The following is a 27,306-nucleotide window of genomic DNA, read 5'->3' on the forward strand; positions in this document are numbered from 1 at the left end:
CAATATCTACATACATCACAATTCACTAAGAATATACGATAGTACTAATGCTTCAATTGAAAACCTTCAACTTTATCTAGAATTTAATTTTCATGGTACCACTTCTTCAAAAAAAAAAAATCTTGCTTATCATGTGGTCAGCCCACATATAACAAAATCTTGCATATACATCATCAATAGATGACACGTGTAACACAAAGTCTCTATGCTCACAAATTTTAATTGACCTTATTTGTTATTATGCAATGTCGACCATTACTCAGTAACACTAACAAATGACATGCATATGGTTAAACTAGTTTTAAAATGAGTTATAAACATACATCATATCATATCAGATGTTACCCTTAATTTGAGACAGATTATATGGAGTAATTACCTATCTATGTATATGGAGCAACCACAAAAAATAAAGTAAGCACAAGAAAAGAAGGAATCGATCAACCAATAAAAATGCTGGAATTTATGTAATGGAGCATGCATAGAAGTAAGTCCTAGTATATACTCTCTAGAGTTAACTAGGTAGTGCCACTCAATTATAATAAATATAAATTGGTAATATCCATTGATAGATTGATAATGATAGATCGTATCAAAGTTGGGGTATGTTTTGTTAGTGGCAAACTTAGGTAGTCGGAAAGCTACAATTATTATTCACTCAAATAAAGTTTTTAGCATATTAAAGTGGCATGACAGACAGTCTAAGGGTTAATTATGAAGATAAACTAGTTTAATTAGACAAGCACCAATTAATATGATTTGCTACTGTATCTATTTATTAATGCGATGTTGATTTGTTATTTATTTCTTTTTCATCTTTTTTTTCCACTTTTTTATTTTATTTCTTTGTGTATCTATTAATTGTTTTAAACAATAGTTAATATGTAGCCTTTTGCATCACTAATACATTAATGTGTCGTGTAAACACACAAATTCTCCCTCCACATCACGCCCTTTAAATAAATAAATAAAATAAATACGGAGTAACTAAAAAGAACAAAAACACTTTTCTTTTCTTTTTTTATTATTTTTTTATTTAATAGGCAATTTGCCTATACATGCATCCTAGTAGTCTCCCCAATATTGAGTTCTATTTGGTATGTCAAAATATATATTCTTAATCAATCAACAAAAATAAATTAGTCGTTTCCTCATTATTACTCCTTCTATAAGAAAACATACATGAGTAAGAGCATAGCCATCCATTAACTATTTAGGGTGCTTATTAGATGAGAGAGTGTAAAAATATTATAAATAGTTGTAGAGAGAGATAAAACAATAACCTGGTTAAACCTTTAACCAGTTTATTGTAACATGGTTATTGAATAAAATATTTACCCACTTTTGTAAGATTCTCTATTTATTGAATAAAATTTATGGGCAACCATTAGGACACATTGGTTATAAAATGGTTGTTAAAGTGGTTACAAATGAGGTGGAAGATAAAGAAATGAATAAAATAGATGATAACCACAATGATTGTGGTTAACCATTGAGTATACAAGGATAATTATGATGCTAAACTCATTATTGATACAGAACCAGCTCTCAAATTAAACGGGTCTTGATTATACATACTCCCTTCGTGTTTTAATAATTGCTACACTTATCAAATACGACTTGTTTTAATATTGTCTATTGTATAAAGTCTATAAACCATGCATCCCATCTAAAGTAAGACTAGGTATCAAATCAATCGCCATTTAATAAGGGTCTGTTCTCATTGACTGAAATGAGCTGAACTGAACTGAACTGAATTGAATATTTTATGAGAGAAGGAAATTAGGAGCTGAATTGAGCTGAACTGAACTTAACTGAACTTATTAGAGCTGAACTGAAAATAATCTGATGAGAACAGGGCCTAAGTTCCTCAAAATGATAAAGATCCTCTCATTAAATTCATGCATGTATAATTGAGCAAAAATATTACAGTACATATTAGCACTTAAATGAAAAATAATTTCAAATCAATATTTGTATAATTGTATTACTTTATATACAATACTAAAACAAATAATTTGTTTATAAAATGACAACAAATATTATTATCATTATTATTCATCATGGTAGGTACATAATTTATGTACAAAGGCTTTCCTTTGCACAGGAAGACCACGCCAAAGGGGCGCCTCATCAACTTTTTGAACAATAATTTACAGGCACAATTAATTAAAAAAAATAACAAATAAAAAGTGCACTATTTTCAGTTTTTTTCACTATGATGTACTCGTATCACTTTGGTATCGTATGATATTCTCACATATGGTTGGCTAAAAACAACCACCCGAGAAATGAAAATCAATTAACCTAATTTGGAAACATGCTACTTTATTTTGTAGCATCGTATGTCATACATGCATGTACGTACATACGTGTTTTCCCGGTGGTCATCTTGTACGTGTGCGTATGTAGCTCGACTGTTGTTTGATTGATTACTCCCGATAATGACCCAAACCATTGCGCTAATTAATTATCATTATTATTGATTGTTACCCATTTCTAACACATCCAATGTGTTCAGAACTTCAATGTCATTGAAGCAATCAAGCCCGAAATCTTGGATACCAAAATCTTGACAATCGAATAGCCACGAACAGTTATCTTCCCATGTAGGCAAGGTAATGGTATTAGCAACATTATTGCTTGACAAACAAGTTTGATCACTATTGTACGAGTAAGGCAACTCCAACGGTGTAACATCGTTGTCATCCCATAAGTAATTCATTAGCGCGTTATCAATGCTAATGCCTTCGATTAAGCTCGTAGTGTTAGATTGATCATTAACACTCGAGCTATTCTCTGTCGGAGGGCTATTATTGTTAGTAATGTCCTCCGACATTGAATTAATGACCGACATGCTATTAGCTGGATCGCTATTGGCTGTCTCTAATGATGATGACTGGGTTTGATTTAAAGACTCAGCCGTGCTTATATCGGAATTATTATTGTTGTTAGAAGATGAAGATGATTGGTTTGGAATAATTTGATTATTTGGGGATTTATCTTTGTTTAAAGGTTCATGGGTAATGGGGTCAATTCCCATCTTAATAAGTTTCTTCTTAATATGGGTGTTCCAATGATTCTTGATCTCATTATCCGTTCTCCCTGGTAATCTTGCAGCAATTTTGGACCACCTGAAATATGATCAAAATTATCAGTAATTAGTTTCGTAATTAGCACAAATGGTTACATAACTTTAATTATACGTCATTGTCATACATACTATATTTTCTACACGGGGCAAAAGGTTAAAAATAAAGAAATAAAAAGGAATATAAAGAGGAAACTATATTCCAAAAAGCTCCGAATTAAAAACCGCCAAAAAACCTAAACAAAGGGATTTGAAAGACGAGCTTTTTTAAAGCGTTGTTATTATTTATAGACACCAATCACATAATTAATTAATATCATTGTAACTTTAGTAAAGCCATTATGTCATAATTTACGATAAATTTAATCGACAAGAAACTATGTGCTACTCGTAGCTAGTTAATTGTCATGGTCATGCAAAAGTTAGGTGATTTGGTTACTTAAAAGTTACTTTAATAAAGAATACTTATCTTGCATATTTCATATAATATCACCATCACAATATAAGCTGACTGAGAAAAGTTACCTATGTTTAATTTTAATTCTTACGTTATTAATTCAAATTACAGTATTAAGACAGTAATTTTACTTTGTATTAGCTACTAGTCAAGCTTTTAATTTAGAGACAATTAATTTACGCAAATCATATTTTTATAGTCAAATGAGTAGCTATAAATTTTAGACTTTTGCAATTACTATTTGTAATAACTTCATTAACATTATGTAAAAATGTCATTATTTTCAAACCATAAGATCTTTTCAAGGATCATAATTGATATGGTGTTTTCATGAGTACTCGATTACAATCTTTCACGATTTCACTTTAACCATGATTCTTTTTATTATTGTATTAATCTTAAGAAAAGGTAGACTTATTTAATTTGTACATTTAGTACAATTTTGTGTAGTAGTTATTCATTCAATCTAATTACAAGGTACACATTATTTAAAATTATGTTACAAATAAAATACAAGACTTGTGCATGATCGAATATCGACGTAAAAATAATGTTACCTATTTCCAAGTCGAGCATGAAGATCAATAACCAATTGTTCTTCAGCATCACTAAGAAGGCCACGTTTCAAGTCAGGCCGGAGATAGTTAGTCCACCGGAGACGGCAGCTTTTACCGCAACGCCGAAGTCCGGCGAGCTTAGGGACAGCCCTCCAACAACATTGACCATTAGTGAGGATAAAGTTGATAAGCTTTTTATCTTCCTCAGCGGTCCAAGGGCCTTTTTTAACACCTAGTTTGTCACAACAAGGTTGTCGTCCCATAACGCGTATAATAAAGCACCACCACGACTACGACTATGCTAGAGAGTAGAGAATGAAATAATAAAATGAAAGTGTTATGTTGTGAGCTCTTTCTCCTAGCTTGAGTTGAAATAATAATAAAAACTTGTAAAAGAGCAAATGGGTAATGAAATGAGGATCACACCAACCTATATATATAAAAAATAAAAGGAAGACTTTGTTAATTTCCTCTTGTAATAAAAAGTTGTACCAAAATATTTATAAATTTTTGTGAGACAAAAGATAAGACCCCACCGAGGTTTACTTGAAAGGTGCTTGGGAACAACAATCTAACTTCTTCTGGTGCTTCAACTTCTTGGTCCCACACCAATAGTGCGAAATGGGGTGACCCAACTATAGACCTACTTATAAGCATGTTTTTTGCATAAAGGTTTTTGTATTTATTTTTTATTAATATTTTTGTTTTAAAAAATATTATGTTAATTAACAATTACAAAAGGCTTATTTTTCGTTTAAGGGTCTGTTCTGATTTACTGAGTTAAACTGAACTGATTGGAACTGAACTAAACTGAACTGAATAGAGTTTAAATGAATTGTTTATGAGAGAAAAAAATTAGGAACTGAACTGATTGGATATGAATTGAAATTAAGCTGAATAAAACAGGCCCAAAATTAGGGCTATTATTTTTAATTTGGTAAATACTTCACTTTAGCCGAAAAGTGTGTATGAAATTGATAAAGTACTTAAATAGGTATAAGTTTAATTTTGTGTCAAAACTCAATTATAAAAATTCATTCACAAATTAATTATACAGAGTATTTGAAATCAAATTTAATTAAGGAGTAGCTCATAACACAATAAATAATAATTGATTAAACTTATACTTCTTAGGAATGTAAAACGTTAAATCGATTATTAACGAGGTCCTTTTTTCTAATTTTGGTATAGGCTAATCAAAGTAATACGTACTATTAATTATTTTAATCACTATATTACAATATTTATCAATTATTTGGTTAATTTAATCACTATATTACAATATTGTGGAAGTATCATTTTAGCATTTAAAAAAAAAATAGCATAAAATATCTCTTAAAAATCTTCTCAAAAAAAATGTAAAAATAATAATTCTTCTCCCTGAATATAACCATGTACAATCGCATTCCCTCCGAATTTGAAGCTTACTCAATCATAGCATCACCCATTTCGTCATCCCTACGTTTTCATTGGCTTTTGTTAAAGAATAGAATGTAAAAAAGAGTGTCTTATAAAAAAAAATAAAAAATAAAAAGTAAAAAAGAGTGGTGCAACTTAACCATGGTTAGCGCGTAGACTAGAGACTATGGTCAGCATAATCTTTGGAAGATAATCAACTATCACTTTCATGATAGCACCTTATCTTCTTCGAGTCTGTTTGGCTAATTGATTGCTCCAAGACCATATTTCTCTTAAGCAAGTTATTATATATGCCTTTTTTTTTCTTTGTAAAATTAATATGATGTATGACGAAAACTATAATCGAGTAGTAAACATTTGAAACATTGTCCATCTAGAGTGAAATCCTATTGAGGTTATAACTTATGAGTTTATGTTCAATCACATGTGTTAAGCTGATGATTAGAGTCTCAGCATTGGTTTTATACTCTACCATATCACTTCTTCACATATAAAGCTCTTGATCAATGTTAGCTAGGGGATCGGACCTACTCAATAAAAAGTTTAAGATAAAGATTAGATAGAGCTCTAAAATTGATTTAATATTATACCAATGTGCATTGTAGATCATAAGTTAGTTTATGCTTCTAATCCGATTTCTACTTCGATTTTTACATTGATCAATAATATGAATGTGATGACCTTGTAATTTTAAATGATTGGCTAACATGAATAAGAAATGTTCAAGAAGGTAGGAGATAGCTCAAGTGGCTAGAGCTTTATTCCTTCTCGAATCAAGGAGATTCTGAGATCGATTCTCACCCCCGCTCTTGTGGCCTTTTACACGCATACTCAAACATGAAAAAATGAATAAGAAATGTTGTCGACTCAATCTCAAGCAAATTCATGATCTTCACACCTTCAAATGTGGTAACTATGGCTACATCATTTGGTACATGTACCTATATTTTATAATTAGGTGAAAATGAAGAAACAAATGTTCTCCCCAAGTCATTGTAATTAGATTTGAATATTTATTCTCTTTTATTTTCAATTCATTTGTTGAATAATGGTAAAATGATTTACACATGGGAGCTTTCCAAATAAAGAGGGAATAAGAACAAAAATAAAAACATGAGCACAGTACATTAGTACGTTACATTACACATGTTCTCAACAATGGTCGTTAACTCATTAATCCATTTATTTTCTTCTTGGATCATTATCATTAGGTATAACTATAAGATATGTTTGACAAGTGAGACGTAAGAACATCCCCATGTCAATGAAATCACATCTAGATCAAGAAACTAAATACCAACTAACTAATTAGTTCGTTAGAGACTGATTCATACCATTTAATTGTAATTAGAATTTAGACCATCTAGATGCATGTAGCAGCCACAAAATCAAATAATCCTTAAGTTCTGAGCTATGGTCAATTTGTACGTACTAAATTATCAAAATTAAATTGCGAATTGGATGGAAACTTTCAATTTTAAGTCTTCGTTGAATCAATTATAAGGTTAACGATTTAACCCTCGTGAAACAAAAGAAAGAAGAGTCAAATATCATTTACAAAGGAAGCGAAAATGATATACCGAGTATACTAATTTAAGGGTTTAAATTTAGAATATTAAACATCAATCGATCACACGTTGAGAACACCAACTAATTAATTTAGTCATTAATCTTTAAATTAATACTATTCTAGAATTATATTTCATGTTTAAAGTTAGCCCCAAAGATGCATATTTGTAAATAGTGAATTAAAGAGAGCAACTCATTAATTAGCCATTTTCTTCTTTGACGGCTATGCGTGCAATCTACAAAGTTTTTTTTCCCGTGTATTTTTATGATTCCTTATGGATTATGCAATGCAATAAGGTACATATATAATAATAATAATAATAATAATAATAATAATAATAATAATAATAATAATAATAATAATAATAATAATAATAATAATAATAATAATAATAAAATGTTGAAATTTCACCAAAATATTACTATATATTATGATGAACTATGAATTGCAAGTTCTTATTTTATAATATCCTCTAAGAATCTTATCTATTAAAATCATCTTTTAATTTATTATTTATACGAATAGATTGTTGATCCAAGCTCAACATCAATATTCTTCATACTTGTGTTGAACACCCTAACAAAAACACCATACTTGATGATAATATATTGATATATACATAGGCGTAATTTAGAGCCCTTTTAACTATGAACATAGATCCTAATACAAACAACTTCAATTGAATCTTTTTTTAATAGCTAAGATAGCATCATAATTTTATCCTCAATTTCAAGATTTAATAAAATATTAAATCAAGAAAATGGCGGTGTAAATAAATTAAAGTGAATTATTTTCCTATTTAAATTTGTTAAATGGAATACACTTAAGGGTAGATGGCCACTATGAAGTAAGGAGTATAAAGTTTAAGCATTGTTACAAAGCTTCCCCACACGGCCAGACGCAAAGCGCGCATGCGTGTACATTGGCAAGTTTTAAATAGCCAATGAAATTGATTTTATAAGATTCACACTTTTATGCTTTGCCCACATATTCATTTATTCTTTGTTAGTGTTTGAACATTGGGAATTTGGCCCACACTAGCTCTAAATTTTTGACACTTGTTTAAATTTTATTTTTCTAGATTGTTCTAATGGTTAATCCGGACTTTTTTTAAATCCGGATCCATATTTTAATTTTAGGTGATGGAGCGTTTAATTAACGTGTTTATTGCTGTTTAACTTGACTGGTTTGATAGACTATTTTTATTGACTTTTAAGGTGACTACTTAAATAAATATAAAGTGATTGATAAACTCACATGTAAGGACTTGTAATCTTTGGTTGTAAATCTGTAAATATGTGTAATTATATTCATATTGTCAACGCGAAAAAATCCGTAAAAATTACTATATTTAAATATTTAATTGTACAAAGGTTACTCGCTCTAAGGCTAGTATAATTTCATTTTGGCTTAAAGTCTTAAACGTCAACTTTTCAATTGATTGAGAAACCTAAGAAGTATGTACAAAACATTTTTGGTTGTTTGTTTGCGTAACAAATCCAAAATCCAACCAAAAATCCATTTGCCAAAATCTAATGCATGATCTGTGCACCAGGGTGCATGGTGCACCCAATTAAATAAAAAAGGCGAAAAGAACATTCAATTGTTTGAAAAATAACATGTTTATGTTTAGCAAAGAACATGCATTATAAAAGAACAAGAAGACATTACAAAAAGAACATGATAAAAATTTTATTAAAATTTCATGAAAAATTACACATTAACGGAAAAATCTTTACCAAAGATAATATTTCCCCAAAAATAGTTTTCTTTTTTCAAAAAATTCAACTTTCTATAATAATTTTAGGTCTATTCACATTTATTGAACTAAACTGAACTGAACTGAACTGATTGGAGCTGAACTGAATATTTTATGAGAGAGGGAAATTAGGAGCTGAACTGAACTAAACTAAACTGAACTGATTGGAGTTAAACTGAACTGAACTGAAATTAAGTAAATGTGAACAGGCACTTAGTTTTCTCTCTCTAAAATTATTTTCAACTAAAAATAATTCAAGATTTCATTTTCAAATTAAATTTCAAAATTCAAAAATTCATAATAACATATGTTAAAAAGAATATAAGTTATAATGTAAAGAACATATCAAATATATATATAGGTATGTTCTTTTTTTTTTTGAATAGATATAGGTATGTTCTTTGTCAAACATAACTATGCGCTTTGTCAAACAACAGTATGTTCTTTCTACCTTTCGGGTGCACCATGCGCATGGTGTATCCTAGTGTAGTATCCTATTTTCAGCCAAAATCCCCCAACATGTACATATCTTTTTTTTTTTTTTTTTTGAAGAAACAACATGTACATTTCTAGTTCTATAAGAACACATATGTAGATTCAAATGTGTTGATTGTGAATATGGGTTGAATATACAATGTTATTCTTATTGTTATGTTTTGTGTTGATTTCAAATTGTTCACAAAATTTAGCTATAATTTCGCGGTATAAATATTCAAGATCAGTTAATTTTAGTTTAGAACTATTATTTAGTTGTACTATATAGTACTACGCTAATTTCCAAAACATACATTAACTAACTTTAAACTAATGACTCAAAATAAGCAACAAGAAAGAACAAGCTCTTGATTTTATCGGTATGATCATGGAGTTGTTAATATTTAATCAAGCTTCATCTATGAAGATAGACATTACACCCAATAAGCCAAAACATTAGACAAAATCATTATTATCATAAAAAACAAAAAATGGGAGCAGTTTAAAACCCAAATTAGCAGTAATTGACTTGGATTACTAGTTTAGGCTAAAATTTCAACGTGGAGCCCTCTCCTTTAATTTGATTGTCAATGCCAAACTTGCTAGACATAACTTGCTGTGCTTAGTAAGTCTTTTTATCCTAGGTTTGTTTTCAAAGTTATACCTTGTTTTTCCTCCTAATTAATTAAGTATTCGCAAAAAATTAGACTATTCTAACCATTATTAACAATTAATTAATTTAATGGCAACTGGGATTTTATACGTTAAAATTGCACGTATGTTTGACAATCAGCAACATTTAATTTCTTCTTCAAAAAACCTAAACATATCCAAATTTTACTAACTTAACTTACAATTAATAAAATAACTAAATCACAAACCATGAAATTGAAGCCATTGGTGTTTTCTTTTATTGTAATTAACATAAAGTTATGGAAAAATTAATGGATTAAATTAGTGACAGATGTGTGTAAGATAATGGCTGTTACTGTTTTTCTTACAGCTTGCAAGTTAAGACTTACATATAATAGACAATCTTATATTTTTTGAGTGTATGTTTGTATGTATACAAATTGTATACTACAACTCATTGTAACCCTAATTGGATATCACTTGCTTCGTAATTAAACAATGAGATCATATTAGAAGCATACACATGTAAATTGGCCTGGTAATTTAAGGGAATTGACGAAGGAGCATAATTCTTAATTTAGTAACAATTAACAATAATACTCCAGCTTGGATGGTAGGCGATAATAAATAATGATAATAGTGATGAAGTTGTATATGCAAATTAAAATAGCTTAGCATTCCTTTGTTTGGCTAAGAAGTACGACGGATAAGATGGATGGAAGGAGAGAAAATAGAGGTCAAAAATAGGAAGGAAAATATGACATACCTTCCTCACTAAAAGAAAATATAATCTACTCTACTCTTTAAAAAAATATTTTTCCTCCTAGCGAAAAAATTTAATTTGAAAAGTTGATTTTTCAAAAATTAAATGTTCTCCATCAAAATAAGTAGTGACACGAAATTACAGCTTAGATAGATATAGAATTACATCAAATTATTTTCCACCCCTAGCGAAGAAATTTAATTTTCGAAAATTAAATGTTCTCCATCAAAATTAACAGTGACGTGAAATTATAGCTTAGATAGATGTAGAATTACGTCTACCATAGTCCATAGGTTACTTACAATAAGTAAATAAATAAAAATACGTACGTACGTACTCGTATAACCTTGTGACACAAGAATTACAGCATGCCTTCTTTTTAAGGAAAGACAAATGACGCTTAACTTGCCAATTAGTGAGCTTAATTAGATTAAGTAAAATATAATATATGTCATTATCTTAAAACCATAAGAACACACCTGACAGACACCTGCCATGTTTTTATAATGCCCCAACATTATTCACAATGATTGATAATAAACCACGTCAAACATCTCAGATTTGCAAGAATACAAATACTTCATCTTAATGGAATCATCAATCAACCAAATATACTCCCTCTGTTTAGATATAATTGTTACATTGTCCTAATCGCTCATAAAACATATTCGTAACTACAAAGATACTCTTTTCAGTCTTTATAAAATATTATGATTAACCTAATTAAAATCTTGTTACTTTCATTCATAGTTCGATAGGTTTTTATTTTATCTTTTCGTAAATCCTAATAAAACTGTATGTATATATGTGACTATTAGACCCGGATGAAGTATTACACTCCGTACATAATAGTAATGGAGTAAATATATAATTATTGAATAGAAGTTCCTTGTAACATAAAATGTGGTCCAAAATTATATAAAACCACAATTACAAGAAAAGTATGGTGGCATTGCTTGTAAGATTGAGCATTGTCGGGTAAAACCTCAGCTGTTACATACTACAGTTTCAGTTGCAGGTTCAAAATCTAAGCTTACAACTGGGATAACTTAGAGAAAATATATGTTGTTATTATTTTGTACAAGTTGCTTCTACTTAGGAATAACACTTATGTAGTCTATACATTTGTTACATTTTACTTTGCATACTCTTCAAGATTACCTTTTTTTATGTAATTTTTTTGGTCCTACGTACGATAGTTCCACTCATGATCTTTATGAAGCAATACAAGAACAAGTATCTATGAGAGCATATACTATTACATTATTTGCATGCATATGTCACAATTTCATACATTATTTGTTACTTATATATGCTTATTATAATGATCTTATGTGAATTTAGATTTTAAGTAGAGAGTATAAGTGATTGTCTCAACAGTATGTGTCAAGAAGTGTTACGTTTAATATTCTTATTTGGCCTATTATTAATAATATCCTACTTTCTACAAGTAGTATATATATTGAGAAAGTAAGAGTTTACAAATGGTTTATGACTTTTAGGTGTCTATATGCGTGAAACAACCAAAAACAAGTAGGAAAAAAAAAAGGATTACTGCCATAGACATCGTTTATTTCCTTTTGGCTGAAGATTATTTTCAACTACTTGAAATAAAGATTTTGAGATAGCAGCTAAATTTCAATTTAAATAAGATGATGCAAATTATAAAAAAATTTGGACTCATTTTTTTTTTTCATACAAAATATTTTGTAAATATGAAATGTGAAAAATCACATTGGGAACTTTGTGAAGCATAAACCAATATTAAGATTATTTCTATCACAAAACCAACGCAATCAAAATCTTATGCTAATGGTTGAGTATTACAAAAAAATTGTCTTTTCGTAGCGATTATTTTGTAGTGATTGTACATTTGCTACAATATGCACATATAATTGTGAAATAGTAAATGAAATTGTATCATTTTACAATCGCCATGGTAATTGCAGATAAAATCAATACGAAAAATATAATAATACATATCCACGCTTATGTTTGCACATTTATAAAACTATGAAAAACCGTATCATTTACAATCGCCACTAAAACCCAAAAATCGATACGTAAAGCCTTTTCTACACTAGATATACAAATATTGTTTTATAAAGAATACATAAAATATGTCATAGCTTATTGGTAAAACATTCAATATTAGAGCTTGAGGTTGCATGTTCAAATCTTGTAAAGATCATATGTGTACTTTACGCGGATATTGTATCGCTGGGAAACGTTTTTATGACAATTACAATTGATAGCAAAGGTTAGAATAATCGCTACGAATAGGTAATTTTCTTGTAGTGAAGACTCCTCTAAATTGGTTGCGGGATGTTTCTTCTCATGTCTATCCCCCGTCATAACTCATAAGTCACACGACGATAACAACATCTCACTAGCCACCTTGAGATAGAGACCTAGCACAGGGTGAACCTTGTACCATACTAATAATATTTCTAGCTTCCCATACCCAACGGCTCAAGATCAGGAACGAAGAGGATGAAAACGAATTAAAAATGATATATATGTGTCACAATTCACAAAGGTCAATAAAGATATTAGAAAGTAATTAAGCTAGTGATCTAAGTGATTTGAAAATATGAAGTAATAAGTTGATATAATTATTGTATGAAAATGTGGTTAATTTGATTGATAAAAGTGATGTAGAATGGAGAGGAGGCAGGGATTAATTAATTAAGTGGAAGCAAATCACATCTCCCGTTTTAGACATCTGTCAATCATGGGTAAGTCTGTGTCCTTAAGTAATGATTAAAAGGTAAATTAAAGAGCAACTTGCATAATTACTGCTTTTAAACCATTAGTTTAAAGACTAAAAGCGACTTAGGAACTACCATTGTTACAATGTTGTTGACTAATTACTACTAATTAGTGCTAAACTGCCGACAAATTATACTTGAGTGAGCTAATTAAGATAAGGTATTATGGTAGTAACAAGTTTTTAACTTCCATCATTTAATGATTCATATGTTAAGATTATTGTAGAATGAGGTTAAATTTTACTGAGTAGGAGTTACCTTAGCCATGTGTATTTTTTTTTTTTTTATATATTTTTATACCGATTATTCCAACAATTACGCAGTAATTATTTGCATTATTATTAAAATTTAGAATATTTTATAATTACAAGGTTCAATAAGTCTCAAGTTTCACATTTCTAATACAATCGTCGACTTAGTCAAATAAGACAAGTATCAAGGCTAATCAAGTATTGATCAAGTCGAATTATATTAGATGTAAAAATAAAGGGAGAATCCAATAGATAAGTTTAAATAAATAAGTTCACTTCATATGAGGAGAACAAGGCTTAACACACCATATCTTTTAGAAATCTTTATCTTCACACCCTTCACAGTTTTTGTTATTGTCGAGTACTCCTTACTACTTAAATGATGTTCTTCGAGATTAAATTTTCAGTAATTTATGCGATTATTAGGAAAAAAAATTGACTAATGTAGTGGCTGTGGTTTTTGACTTGCCTTTTCATTGTAAGGAAAAAATTTAGTTTACAAAATAGAGATTAATTAGTGAAGCTTCATATAGACTAAACGATTGAATGAGAAGTCTTAGAATTAGCCCCACCTAGAAAATGTAATAATATGGAGTTTGTGGTAAAGAATGAGTTGATAATTATAACTTGTGGAATTAAAGATTCAACATTTAAACAATTTCAAACAAGTAGTTGGGAACCAAACTGAACACAAGAATATTTAATGGTAAATTTTAAGCTATAGGCTATAGTAATAATACGCAAGTTGAAACTTCAAACTAGTGTACAAGAAGTTCAAACTAGATAATTGTTTTACTTTTCTTTACATTCAAGATAATGCAAAGGGATAAATAGATCCTCTGCAATTTATTAATTTTATTGAGTTTTCTCGTATGCCATATTAGACATAGCACATAAAGTAAATTAGTAGTATATCGTAAGATTCAGGGTATTTTTTTTATTTTTTATTTTTACGGAGTAGAAAATTTTGTAAATAACCACTCTCTTAAATCATCCTTTGTTGAACTTATCATCTGCTTTTTACGAAATTAGAAGATATCATCTCCTAAAGTCAAAACCATTATATATCACCACCCTTCTCCTATTCCGACCAGTGAAAATTTCTTCGTAGAGTCGTATGTACCAATGTACCAAGCATAGTATATCCAGCTTTTGTAAAGAACATAGAACGCTATTTAGTAAAGAACATTTGACTGTTAGAACATTTTTTTTTTTTTTTTTAAATGTAATAATTATATTCATACTTTGTAATTATGTATTACATGTTTGACACAATCAAAGAATAAATTTTAGGGAATTTCCCTTCATTTATTCATATGGATAATTCTAGAAAAAAGGAAAATAAAAATTTTGAGAACATTTGTCATTATCAAAGCAGAATCAAATAAACGAGTTATTTTCTTAAGAATAATGATGCTTCATCTCAAGTATATTCTAGTTCGTATGACAGTAACACTTCCTAAGAAAGTCGGAAGTTCCTCTTGTGGGGGTAAATAGTCCTTAACCAATAGGAGCCATATTACTGGAACATCATATTCAGTTGCAAAATACGTACTAGTCCAAAGTATATTAGGATTCTATGCAAAATAGATTACGTTACTATAGTAAAAATGGAAAATATTAGGATTCTATGCAAAATAGATTACATTACTATAATAAAAATGGATTGATTCAGTTCCATATATATTTTCGCATATGGCTTTTAATTAATGATGAAATAATTTTAGTTTAAAAAAAAGGGGGATTATAAATCCAGATGAAACTCCAATGGAATTTGATAAAGTAACTTCTACTTAAATTAATTCATACAACCAACATATTGTAATAAGCATAATTAACCATCTGTTTCCCAAATCTTGCAACTAACATGGAAACAATGAGTTTGGTTAAGTGGATTGCCAGTTACCACTCAACTCCCGCGCCTGAGGTTCGAATCTTTGTACCAAGAATGTGAGCACAGAATGCAGAAATAATCCTAGCAAAAATAGAACACTCGATGCAATAATACAATCCAATATTTGAACTCAACTATAACGATGACAGTATGACACCGAAACAACTGCACAAATTTCCAAAGTTCCATAAAACTAATGCTGACAATGTGCAATATTAACAGCAACTATCTTTAAAATCGGTCTATAAGATCTGCTCTAAATCAAGATACAAGTTTCATCTAAATCACAGCATGACTTACAACTAGCTGCTGTCTAGCAATATATAAAAGTGAAGCCCATCAATGTTGGAACATGCACAATAAGGTCAACTAAAAGGGCAAAAGTGCCGAAGTTAAGTACCTCCACTCACTCCTTTAAAATTTTGCAGGAAGACCACTCATTCTTTTTGTCACCATGTTTTGTCTCACTAACAGACGTATCTCCACAATCAACCGGAAAATTTGCCCATCATCTTAGCTATAATGGGGGCCACCTTCGGATTTGCTTGGTGCTTTGCCAGATTTGCTGGGTTCTTCATTACTGTAAGCATACCAAATCAAATTTCAGAAACTTAATTATGAGCAGACTTCAAATGAAAAGAGTAAAATCAGGATGGAGATTGCCGACATTCAAAATCTCAATGACCTAAAACAAATGATATGATACCTAGTCAATAGAAACCTTACATTCTTTCATGCATCAAATTTGAGAACTCAATTCATACTTAAAGATGAGAAATGACAAGATTAAACCAGAAGTAAATATAAATTCTTAGACAGGCTCACAGGCCCATTTCAAATTATGAGCAAGTCCTACAACTCTAACCTACTCAGTCTCAGCCAACATTATTTAAACAAATTTATGGGGAGATGACCCAAATATAACCACAGCATTTAGCATTAGTAAATATAATTGTCATGCTGCTGTATGTCTGTATCTCTATCCTACTCCCAAAAGGCCTACAATGTGTGGTAAGGCTAGAACAGCAGATATAATTACAACAAATTCAAAAATGCAAGGAAACCAAGAGAATTTGTCCAGAAAAATAATGTAAAATCTCTGCTCTCCATGGCCACAATCCACGCACTACAAATTTAGCAACTCAATTGAGCCAATAGTGCAATGAAGCATAATAGAACATTAGGGCCCCCTTACATATTTGCTAACATTGCCTTCTGCAAGCAAGGAGTGCACAATCATGAATCAAAAAGCATTTTAATTACTCCAATCATATAAAGCAATGCAGTAACATAGTATTATTTGTCTGTATGTTATACCAATGCAGTATTTCTTGATAATTTAAAAATGTTCATTATAGCTGCTAAGTTTTCACAAACCATTGTATAACATTAAATGGAAGTGATTTTGAAATGGGAATAATTAGACATGTTTATTGAACTAACACAAAGAAAACCCATTCCATTCATCCATTGACAAGACATAAAATGGGTTGAGGCCAAAATCAAAACAATCCACCCCCTTCTCTCTAAATAAGAATGTGGTAATACGGGATTTGACGTCTCTAGATACAGAACTTGAACCCTCCCCACCCCATCACCAAATGGTCACTTATAATGAGCAAGTCAGCCCACTTAATCAGACACAAATCAATATAAAGTCGGATGACTAAAACTAAACTAGGTTATCACAGGCCCAAGGATACCTCTATAGTCTATCCAATCTCACCAAGTTTTTAGTATCCCCAGGCCCCAGCAATAAATGCCAGAAATGAAAAATGGAGAGAAACAGAAGTGAAACCTCCAAACCAGCAGTTTACTCTCACAACTTACGTTGAATAAATTGAAAAATTAAGTGAACAGTGGATTTTGCTTATAAACTGACATGGAGTTTTCCATATGAATGTGCGAGGTAATATTCACATTTTTCATTACAGCGTCTAATAGTCAGTCACTGGTGGTAATGATTAGTCATGAAAATCAATAAGAGCACATGTATAGAAGTGCAGAGGTATTGTGTACAGCTTTGGTCATTCACAGACCATTAATACCGCAAACTGTGTACAAAATTCATTACAATTCCACCAAATCATGACCTTGTACCAAACAAGGTGTGAAGTTGAGACGTTGAGATAGCAATATAAAATAACAAAATCCATAATCAGTGCATTAACCACATCAGGAAGAGCTGAATGACATTAGTACTTACCATCTTGAAGAGCCGCCATGACCTCTGGATCCTTAAAGGCCGTCATCAACTCAGGGTCCTGATCCAAACATTACAATTACCATATAATAAATCAAATTCAGGCTTGGAGAAACAGGAAGCATAAAGAGATAAAAGTATTAAGTAATACAAAAGGTACGGCTGGCAAATCATCAATATGGAAATACCGTAAAAATCATTTCAAAACAGCATTTCAACTCACATTTAATATTTTGCTGAAATCAACATTGCCAGGCATTCCACCAGGCATACCTCCGGCAGCTCCAGGCATACCTCCAGTGGCTCCAGGCATACCTCCAGCCGCTCCAGGCATACCTCCTGGGAACCCTCCAGGCATGCCTCCTGGGAATCCTCCAGGCATGCCTCCTGGGAACCCACCAGGCATACCACCAGGGAACCCTCCAGGCATACCGCCAGGGAATCCTCCAGGCATACCGCCAGGGAATCCCCCAGGCATACCGCCAGATCTACTTGAAGATGACTTTTCCTCCTCCTTGGCTTTCTCATAGGCAGCCTAAAAAGGAACATCACCATATCAGTTGCATAGTCAACACAATAACATAATTTCAGATCAAAAGAAATAAAAATAAATAAAAAAAAGGAAAGAAACCTGTGCTTCAGCTTTCCTGCGCTGTCTTTCTCGTTGAGCCCTTCTTTCCTCTCTTTCCTTGCGCAGCCTATCATATTTCCTCCTATGCTCTTCAATCCTGTGTGCATTGGGCTCAACCTGATAGGTCGATTTGAGAGGTGTAAACATATATAGGAATACCAAGTAGAACCCTAACTCCCATCCCAAACAAATAAAAACAACAGGAAGACCAAAAAAAAAAAGTTGTTACTCCTAGTTTCTTCTCACATTAAAAAACACAATTTTACGTCATAGCTCCTTGAAAACAGAGCTTTGACCCAAATTCTTGAATCAACTAATCCAGCATCCTATTGGCTCCACCCCCCAACCACCACCAAAATAGCAATTTACATAAAGGTGGCCTCACCCTCTCCTAACACCAGGTATTGCTGGTTCTAGACAGGAAATCAAATATTAATTGTAGTCACAATAGCAGTAACGGTTGTAAAAGAGCGGTTTAAAACTCCAAATGTTAGTATGTTACAAAATCATTTTGCATCAGCATATGGTCCCTATATAGAAAATGCTTGTCCATTTAGGTGATTGCTATATCCTAGTGTGCAAAACAGCCAAATAACTGCCAACTGCTAGTTAAACCAGCTAACTACACTACTGCCAAACGAGTTAACAAAGTACTATATCTCTATAGCTTGCACTATCATCTCATTCAAATGCATCCAACCAGTAGAGTATGTAGATAGAAAATAACACTGTTACTGTTAACCTACTCAATTGTTACTGCTTACATGGAAAGAAACCCCCCTCAACATACTTCATCAATGTAATATTGTGTAACGCTGGGGTGTCAAACCAATAATAACAGATATAAACGAATATGCAGAATAAAAAATCAATACTGGTAGCACCTTTTTCAGCACCACACTTATTTCTTCATCATAGTCGATTGTTGAGGCCACATGCAGATCCTTAGCAGCCTCTGCCCACTGACCAAGCATTGCTCTTGCCATGCCACGAGCTTTGTGCCCTTTAGCAGAATCAGGATTTATCTGGCAAAAGGAATATGAGGAGTTAAAAGACTTCCGCAAGCTGCACTATGAAATCCATTTAAGGATAAAAATTGAGCAAACTGAGCATGAATAGGTTATGCATAGGTTAGGGCAGGAGACTATCCATTTCAACATATCACAACATATCATATCACATCTACAGTGGGCAGGCATTTACTCTTCAAATAGTACAAGGGTATTAAATCTTGGTTGTATCACTGCACCGTGCAATGTATAAGGTTTTGGAACTTAGCACAACCGCAATATAAGTCCAAGGCAGTGGCAAACCATACAAATTTGCCCGCAAAAGTGGTACAGTGACCATTATTGCAGTGGCAACTGGCAACAAGATTCAAACCCTATGACAACTATAAATAAACAAATTTCAAAATTTCAGTACATATATGCAACATATATAGCACTATAGCAGTCAATCAGCTATACAAGAGGAGTTTTCATAAATCATTATTCAATCAGTTTCAGTGAAAAAAATATTCAAGTGTAATGTTACCCCCAAAGCAGCATTGGCATCACGTATAGCAGCATTTGGCTTCTTCATCTTTACATACACACTAGCTGTGGAGCAGCAGATCACATATCAGTATAACACTAGAGCAACAGTCAATAAAAACAATGATATCAAAATCCAAAGTATAACCTGAACAGAGCATGAAGTTTTACCTCTGGTAGCATACATAATAGCCGACGGATTGAGTATTATAGCTGATGTCAAATGCTCAATTGCTTCTTCTGGTTTGCCTAATATACCAAAAGGCACACATAAATAAGACAAGGGACAGCTGAGAAAACACCCACTAAACTTTACAACATAAATGATGTAATTACCTTCCGAAATTGCTTCCATTGCCTTCATTTTTTCTTCTTGAGCCGCCTCACGGTTTTCATCTGTGACTTCAACCGAAGAATCACCCATCTACAAAAAATTCCAATACACAAAAGAGTCAATATATTTGCAATTATAGGAGAGCATTTTGTTACTCAAAACTCAAACAATACATTTCAAACCACCATCCAAAATCCTCACTCATAAAGACAGCACAAGACCCTTCACAATTGTTCACATAAGACTACTTACCCTACACTTACAACATCAAAAGCCGAAGCTTGGGCAAAGGCATTCAGGGTAATGATATAGAACCTTAATTTCTTACCATCTAATTATTCATCAATATTCCAATAACAAAGTTCATTCACCAAACCTAACCGAATGAAAAAGATTTTTCAAGCATTTTAGCAGCAAATAGCATACTCCATATCAAATAATTCAACACATGAAAAATCCCACATTTCAACAAATCAAATGCATCAAATATCAAAAAATAGATAAAATAAAAAGACCTTCTGAGGAGGATCATTATCAGGCTCAACGATTTCGCCTTCTAACTCAACATCAGATTCAACAATCTCCTCCTCTTCCTCTTCTTCCTCTACTTCTTCAACATGCGGCTTAGCATCCGCTACATCCTCGTCACTCTCATCATCAACAGTGTATTTCTGAATCCACAAATTCAAACAACATTTACAACATACACACACAAAACCCCACAAATTAACAGACAAAAAGTTTTTTAAAAATCGAAAAAAAAAACCCTAGAAAAAAATTACCGATTTGTCGGAAGAAGTAGGAAGCTTAGCACCAAGACTGAAACCAACAAATGCAAAAACAATGAGAAAAATCAAGAGGATAGAGAAAACAACGAGATTAAACTAAGGTTTTTTGGCAATGGCGGAAATTCATACCCTTCGATGTAATCGCGGAAGAAAGAGAGAGAAGGATCGTAGAGAATGGAAGGATTGGATTTGCAGAGATCAACGAACTGCTTCAATTGCTGAACTTTAGAATCATCCATTGTTATCTTCTTCGAGCTATAAGATTAAGATCTGCAGAAATTAATTTATCAAACAAAAATTTAGGTTTCGCAGTGAAATGAGTAGAAAGGTTGAAGATGATTAATAGTTAGGGTTTAAGGGAAATAATGAAATGAATTGAAACTTTTGTTTTGTTGGATTTGATTGAAACCCCTAAAAATTGTTTCTAGTAGCTTCTTTTGCTAAATGGATAATTTTCTTTTATTATTAGGAGTATGAAGTATATTAATGCATTTCACCGTCGAAATTAAATTGGAATTGGAAAATAATACGGTTAAATGACCTATTTTTGCAAGGTGTCGTTTCTTAATGCTCCAAAAGGCAAACCTAAAATTTTCAAGATTGCTCTCTAGTCATTTTTTTGGTCTTTTGTGCATAAAATTGGGGTGCAGTGGTGCACACACTCCACGTGTATCTGCATCATGCATTTGTGAATGAGATGGTTCGTGTAAGTTTGTAACGCTGTAAGTCGACTTGTGGGTATCACCGTATCATGCTTCAACGAGCTAAGTAGTATTTGAAACACGTTAAGAAAAAGTCATATTGTGTCGATCTTTTAGAAATAGGGTTTATGCTGGGTGGACTCATATATTATGTTATGCAAATAGACTCTTATTTACAAGTAGTGTCAATGTATAACTTGTAGCTCAATTCGTGTCTCTCATGTTGTGCCAGACTTATAATAAACTCAATACAGCCATACCATGTCAAGCCAATTATGTGCTAGCTTGGTTCATGCCCTCTTCTAATCAATCTTAATTAATGTACTAAAGATTCAATATTCAATGCATATATAAGATTGTTTTCCTAATTAATTTACCATGATTTAACGTTCCTTTTCACTAACTAGTAATTGTTTGTCTTACACATTTAGATGAGTTTACAAACATTTTCATCTATTTAAATTGATCAATAGAAGTAATCTAAAGCTTAGTAAACAATATAAAAACACTTTTAAATGCAAATTGAAACACTTTTAAGCTTAAGTAGTCATCAATGATCAATTACAAGAACACTTAAGTGGCATTTGCGTTGGATAGATGACTAGGTAAATAAGGTAATGCTACTTTAGGAGCAACATTGCTACATGCCTGCCATGATTGATTTCTTATTCTGGGTCTTTGCTTGTATTTTGTCCAATTTCTTCATACGTGTGACATGATCCGTTGCAGGTCTCCAAATATTACAGTATAGAATTGACCATATTTCAACCATTTTAAGTACTATTGGTGCTAGTACTCCAAGTAACTTTATGTAATGTTATGTTTTTCCTCTTTCTGCTTCCTTAGCTTGTCTAGAGACTTGCTTTTAAGATTGTAATGGTTGGTTTACACAGGCCGATGGCGGGACTGTACTGAGTTATGCTGTGAAAGATCGAGATTAGATAATTAGTTTGCTGTCAAGGAGCTTGTACCCTCCCATTTTATCCATCCTATATATCTTTCAATTTGAACTAGGAGTTTTCTTGAGTTCATGAACTTGGTTATGTTTTGGTTGTGGGTTTAGGAAACTAATTGATGAAATTCCTTTCTAGTGTTTTCAAAGACTACTCATTAGTTATTTTCTATAGTAAAGGAGTACTCCGTAGAAATTAATCAAAACATAAATATAAGGTAATTTTTACCCTATTTTTATTAATCGATTTACACTACTAATACATTATAAAATTGACATACACTGTCATCTAAAAATAAAGATATACCATAATACTAGTATAACAGGAGATAAATAAATACAAAAACACCCGAGGCAAACAATGATCATTAACCTTTTATTTAATGTGGAGCAACTGAACAGGTAATGAAAATATACGTGAAAATTTGAAAACACATGCAATTACAATCTAATAATAGAAAATGAAGAATGCTCCAAGCATGAGTATGATGGCACCTAATCCAGCTCCTGTAATCCTGCCAGCAGCATTGCCAGGAGGACTGCTTCCTGCAAAGATTATTCAACCAAAGATTATTCAACCGATGACATAACTTGTTTTTTGTCAATTAGGAAGTAAGAAATAGGAACGTATCCAACCAAAATCATGCTTTGGATGAATTCAAAGCTACAATAATACAAACATAATTTCCAAATACAATTTTGCAAGCAGTAAACTCAATTTCAGTACTAAGCATATGAGCAGAAGTTGATCAGACCGACATAATATAATATCAAGTATGAAATACAAACGTCTCTAATTCTCATCAAAATTTCACATTGCATAATAGGACTCCATGAAAAACTTAGGGAGTTTTCATTCTATTGATTGTAGATTTAGTGGCATTAGTGCTGTAAAACCTTTTAGAATGTGCTAGCGTACTGCACTTTTTAAAAGTTGGAGGGAAGAGTAAAGCATCAAATTTCCTTTCCTTTCCTTTTACTCAATCCATATATTTTCTGGAAATCCACCAGCTAATCTCATAGCAAAAGGCGGAATAATATTGGCTCTCACGCGGCAAAGTTTTATCTTACAGACCTTACAGAGTTGACGTTAAGATGGGAGGAGTATACTTTAGTTCCTGACCCTTTCCGCCGTTCCCCTTTTTCTTAATGGAGGGAAGAGAAGCCGAGCATTGCCTATATGATAACTTACTGCTTGGTTGGACCCAAGAATGGTTTTCCTTTTTCTCCCATACAAAGTGATCAATTGTTTTTAAGTAAGTTCTCTTCAAAATGCTAAATTCGAAAAGATGTAATCATGAAAAGATACAAGTAAAAGAGCATGAACTAAGGTGCTAGTGTCAAATTAATGGACATTACACATTAAGTAATAGATAGAGGGGTTAGCTGCTAGACGAGGAGGGGCTGGCGGGTGGATTCGCAAAGAGTGAGTCATCAAGAGATACAAAGATGGAAGTGCCAGTAAATGAATAATATTCTAGGTAGGTATACGGTACATGACAATCACAGCTGGCTATTTTCCTAGGAGAAACATCGAAAAACAGAGACCGAGAGACGTTTACTGCTAGTCAAGATAGTTAGCCAAGACTTGGAACTTGGAATGCCCCAAAATAATTCAAACCTAACACTAATGCATTCAATAACTACATCCTCGTTCGACGACTCATCAATTGGCATCATAAAGGTAATACTCCCTCCGCCCTCTTTTGATAGTCCCTTATAGGCATTTTTCACGGGAATTAATAAACACAAATAAGAATAGTAAAAGTATATTGAAAAAGTAAATTGACATTGGGTATGCAAAAAATAGAGAGAGAAAGTAATAAAAATACGTGGGAAAATAAAATTTACATGAGAAAGTTAAATTTGCACAAATATTGTTGCAAATTGGAGGGAATTTTGGTAAAAAATTGATATTAATGGTTGTTGGAAAAAGCAAATGGGGTGAATATTTTGGGACTAAAATTTGCTAATAAGGGACTATTAATTAGGGACGGAGAGATTATAACAAACAAAATTTCTTTGTCCAATAATCCTAAGAAACAACTCACCAAACTTCAACAATACTTACAAAATGCATGGCATGTTTTCAGCATAACAAGTGGAAATAGCTAAGGATTTTCTAAGTACTTAGGTGGATTGATATAAAGGAACTATTCACTACAAACCTCAACAATTACAAGCTAGTATGATAGATTCCTAGGAGTAAATTGGACTGGGATTTGATAATGATTTGATATTTCAATCACTAAAACTTATTTTTTTTCGACCTCCATGTATCAAACAGAAACAGAGATGTGTCTACAAAGATTGAAGTCAACCATAAAAATAAAAATATACTACGTACTTCATAGCATGTTCATACCCGATGAACTTGTGCTTATACTAGTACTAGTTATAAGTTCTAAGCAATGATAGTAATTGGTTCATAATAGCAAGCAAGACACCATATCTAGGCCCGACATTTTTATGAGTCCGAGTAACATAGGTCTATGGTACCAGTAACTAGTATGTGTTGTGCTGACAATTCTTTACAAGAAACAAATGCTCAAGGTATGCAAAGAATTAAGTTGCATCACATAAGTTACCCACTTACCCTCCTCCCCTCATATTTACAACAACCAACTAATCAACCACCACCATCTACATTTAATCTGTGTCCAAAGTAGGGCGTAATGGCATTCAAGCGAAGTACGGACAACACGTTATTTTCAAGTACAGCGCAACTAACAACATCATTGAAATGCCTATTAAAGCAAATTAATTATTCAAATTTAAAGGCTTTAAACCAAATGACAAAGTCGAAAAGTATGTTACCTGAAGGAGTTGAAGATGGTGGGGTATTTGCTAAACCTGACCAAGGGGGAATAATTACACATAGAAAAAAAGTATTAGAACAATTACGCTAAAGTAAATGTCTTTTTAAAATAAGGAAATTGATATACATAAAGGAGCCTATAATAACATTTTCATTGTTGTTCAGGGGATTATACACTTGTATTATTAGTACTACCATCTATTAGTCTACTACAATGTACAAATTGTGATATATTTCACATTAAGAGACTAGCAGTATACTTGTTGAACTTCTTTCTTTCCACCTAGTTGAAGTTCAATCATCAAAATGCATGTGAACACAAAATTGTATTCCATTTTAGCCGAATTTTTTTTGTCTTAGTTTGACTTGTCAATTCAAAAAAATCAAGAAGATTCAATCATCAATAATTTTCTATAGAATATGGAGTAATTAATAAGATCATAAAGAACACAATTGATCAAACAACAAAAAGTCAATTATTCAATCCTAAAGAAAAACATGTAATTTATAAAAATTCCCAAATAATTAAGCTCATAAATCAAATTAAACAACCCAAATAAATCAAAATAATGATGATTAAGAAAAAGGAAAAACCTGTGCAAATATTAGGAGATTTGCCAGTATCAATATGACAAAGCTTAGGAAGATTCATAGCTTGAGTAATATTAATACCAAAAGCTTTAGTTAAAGCAGGATTATTGTATATATTGCATAAGCATTGCTTTTCATTGGTAACCGCTTCTTTAAGTGGGTTGCAGCAGCTCAGTGGCGGCGTAGTGGTGGAGTTCAAGTAGTCTACGCACGCCGTTAGCTTCGACGCGCATGAAGGTGTTTCCCCTGAGCTTTGCGCCGCCGCTAGCTCCGCCGCTAGCGCTACCGCCAATAATACAGCAAAGGTTTTGCTCATGTTTAAACTTTAGAAAGTAAGAAAGATGGTTTTCTTGTTTATTGGGGAGTTTTCTTGGGATTGTTTTGAAGGTTGGACTGTGATTTTATGGGTTTGGAGTTGAGTGGGCAGGTGAAAGTGGGGCCACTCTGGAAGATGACTAGTGTGAATGAGTGTGAATATGTGTATATTCATTGAAAATGGGTCGGAAAAAATAGACGTTGACCATACCCAATGCTTAATATTCCATTTTAAAGGAGGGGTGAATGAAATTCAATCCATGTCTCTTATGTCACATTGACTCCGATATCATGTTAACGGATTAAGTCAACCAAGAAGTTAAGCTAATGATTATAGCTCATGAATTTGTTTTAATATGCTCTATTATAGGGAGTACAAAGTATTCTCTTGAAAAGTTGTAAGAGTGTTAAATGGGCTTGACTTCGTAGCATAAAAACATTCTCCTGAAAAGTTTCAACATATGGCGTCACCTTGCTCAATATCTTATCGTAAGCATTCTACTATTTGTTGATCAAGGATAATAAACAATCCAATTTCAGCCTTCTAATTAGCTAGAGTGGTTGATATGATTTTATTTAGATTATTATAGTTAGTCTTGTGCTGACTAAGAATTAAACGTACTAACGCAACTCCTCTATATAAGGTAAGGTAGAGGTATAAGTACACTTCTATAAGAGCCAGGAGAAGTCACGGCTCACAGCTATAGCTCGGCTTCACCAAAGAGTATTTGGTAGAGATTTCAACTTATCTATGCCAACTGCAATTCTTTCAGCTTAAGCAATGTTCCAAACCATGAGT

The 27,306-nt window shown here is 32.1% G+C and overlaps 3 protein-coding genes across 3 annotated transcripts; all 3 read right to left on the bottom strand.

Moving 5' to 3' along the window:
• Nucleotides 1-2,030: 2,030 nt before the first annotated feature.
• Nucleotides 2,031-4,528, bottom strand: LOC145569480 (MYB-like transcription factor ODO1). The gene is made up of 2 exons (XM_081628824.1): nucleotides 4,106-4,528; nucleotides 2,031-3,134 (listed from the first exon to the last, which is right to left on the bottom strand). Exons 1-2 carry the CDS (start codon nucleotides 4,366-4,368, stop codon nucleotides 2,480-2,482), a joined length of 918 nt encoding a protein of 305 aa, XP_081484950.1. The 5' UTR covers nucleotides 4,369-4,528; the 3' UTR covers nucleotides 2,031-2,479.
• Nucleotides 4,529-15,802: 11,274 nt separating this feature from the next.
• On the bottom strand, nucleotides 15,803-21,584 carry LOC145567990 (FAM10 family protein At4g22670-like). Its single transcript, XM_081627429.1, has 11 exons — nucleotides 21,260-21,584; nucleotides 21,125-21,161; nucleotides 20,858-21,013; nucleotides 20,345-20,432; nucleotides 20,180-20,257; nucleotides 20,010-20,074; nucleotides 19,358-19,498; nucleotides 18,474-18,590; nucleotides 18,066-18,377; nucleotides 17,846-17,903; nucleotides 15,803-16,219 (listed from the first exon to the last, which is right to left on the bottom strand). The coding sequence occupies exons 1-11, from the start codon at nucleotides 21,367-21,369 to the stop codon at nucleotides 16,128-16,130; spliced, it is 1,254 nt and encodes a 417-aa protein (XP_081483555.1). The 5' UTR covers nucleotides 21,370-21,584; the 3' UTR covers nucleotides 15,803-16,127.
• A 1,550-nt stretch (nucleotides 21,585-23,134) lies between these two features.
• LOC145569481 (non-specific lipid transfer protein GPI-anchored 7-like) lies at nucleotides 23,135-26,574 on the bottom strand. The gene is made up of 3 exons (XM_081628825.1): nucleotides 26,196-26,574; nucleotides 25,601-25,636; nucleotides 23,135-23,329 (listed from the first exon to the last, which is right to left on the bottom strand). Exons 1-3 carry the CDS (start codon nucleotides 26,506-26,508, stop codon nucleotides 23,232-23,234), a joined length of 447 nt encoding a protein of 148 aa, XP_081484951.1. The 5' UTR covers nucleotides 26,509-26,574; the 3' UTR covers nucleotides 23,135-23,231.
• Nucleotides 26,575-27,306: the final 732 nt, after the last annotated feature.

This window comes from Chenopodium album, chromosome 11, assembly GCF_948465745.1.
Source record: "Chenopodium album chromosome 11, dcCheAlbu1.1, whole genome shotgun sequence".
NCBI classification, from domain to species: domain Eukaryota; kingdom Viridiplantae; phylum Streptophyta; class Magnoliopsida; order Caryophyllales; family Amaranthaceae; genus Chenopodium; species Chenopodium album.

Coding starts and splice junctions, on each gene's coding strand:
- LOC145569481 (XM_081628825.1), bottom strand. CDS start 26,508: ATGAGCAAAACCTTTGCTGTATTATTGGCGGTAGCGCTAGCGGCGGAG. Junction 25,637..26,195: donor ATCTCCTAATATTTGCACAG/GTTTTTCCTTTT, acceptor CCCCTTGGTCAG/GTTTAGCAAATACCCCACCA. Junction 23,330..25,600: donor ACCATCTTCAACTCCTTCAG/GTAACATACTTT, acceptor TAATCTTTGCAG/GAAGCAGTCCTCCTGGCAAT.
- LOC145569480 (XM_081628824.1), bottom strand. CDS start 4,368: ATGGGACGACAACCTTGTTGTGACAAACTAGGTGTTAAAAAAGGCCCT. Junction 3,135..4,105: donor CATGCTCGACTTGGAAATAG/GTAACATTATTT, acceptor ATCATATTTCAG/GTGGTCCAAAATTGCTGCAA.
- LOC145567990 (XM_081627429.1), bottom strand. CDS start 21,369: ATGGATGATTCTAAAGTTCAGCAATTGAAGCAGTTCGTTGATCTCTGC. Junction 20,433..20,857: donor ATAATGATCCTCCTCAGAAG/GTCTTTTTATTT, acceptor AATTTTTTGTAG/ATGGGTGATTCTTCGGTTGA. Junction 17,904..18,065: donor ATTTCAGCAAAATATTAAAT/GTGAGTTGAAAT, acceptor TGTTTGGATCAG/GACCCTGAGTTGATGACGGC.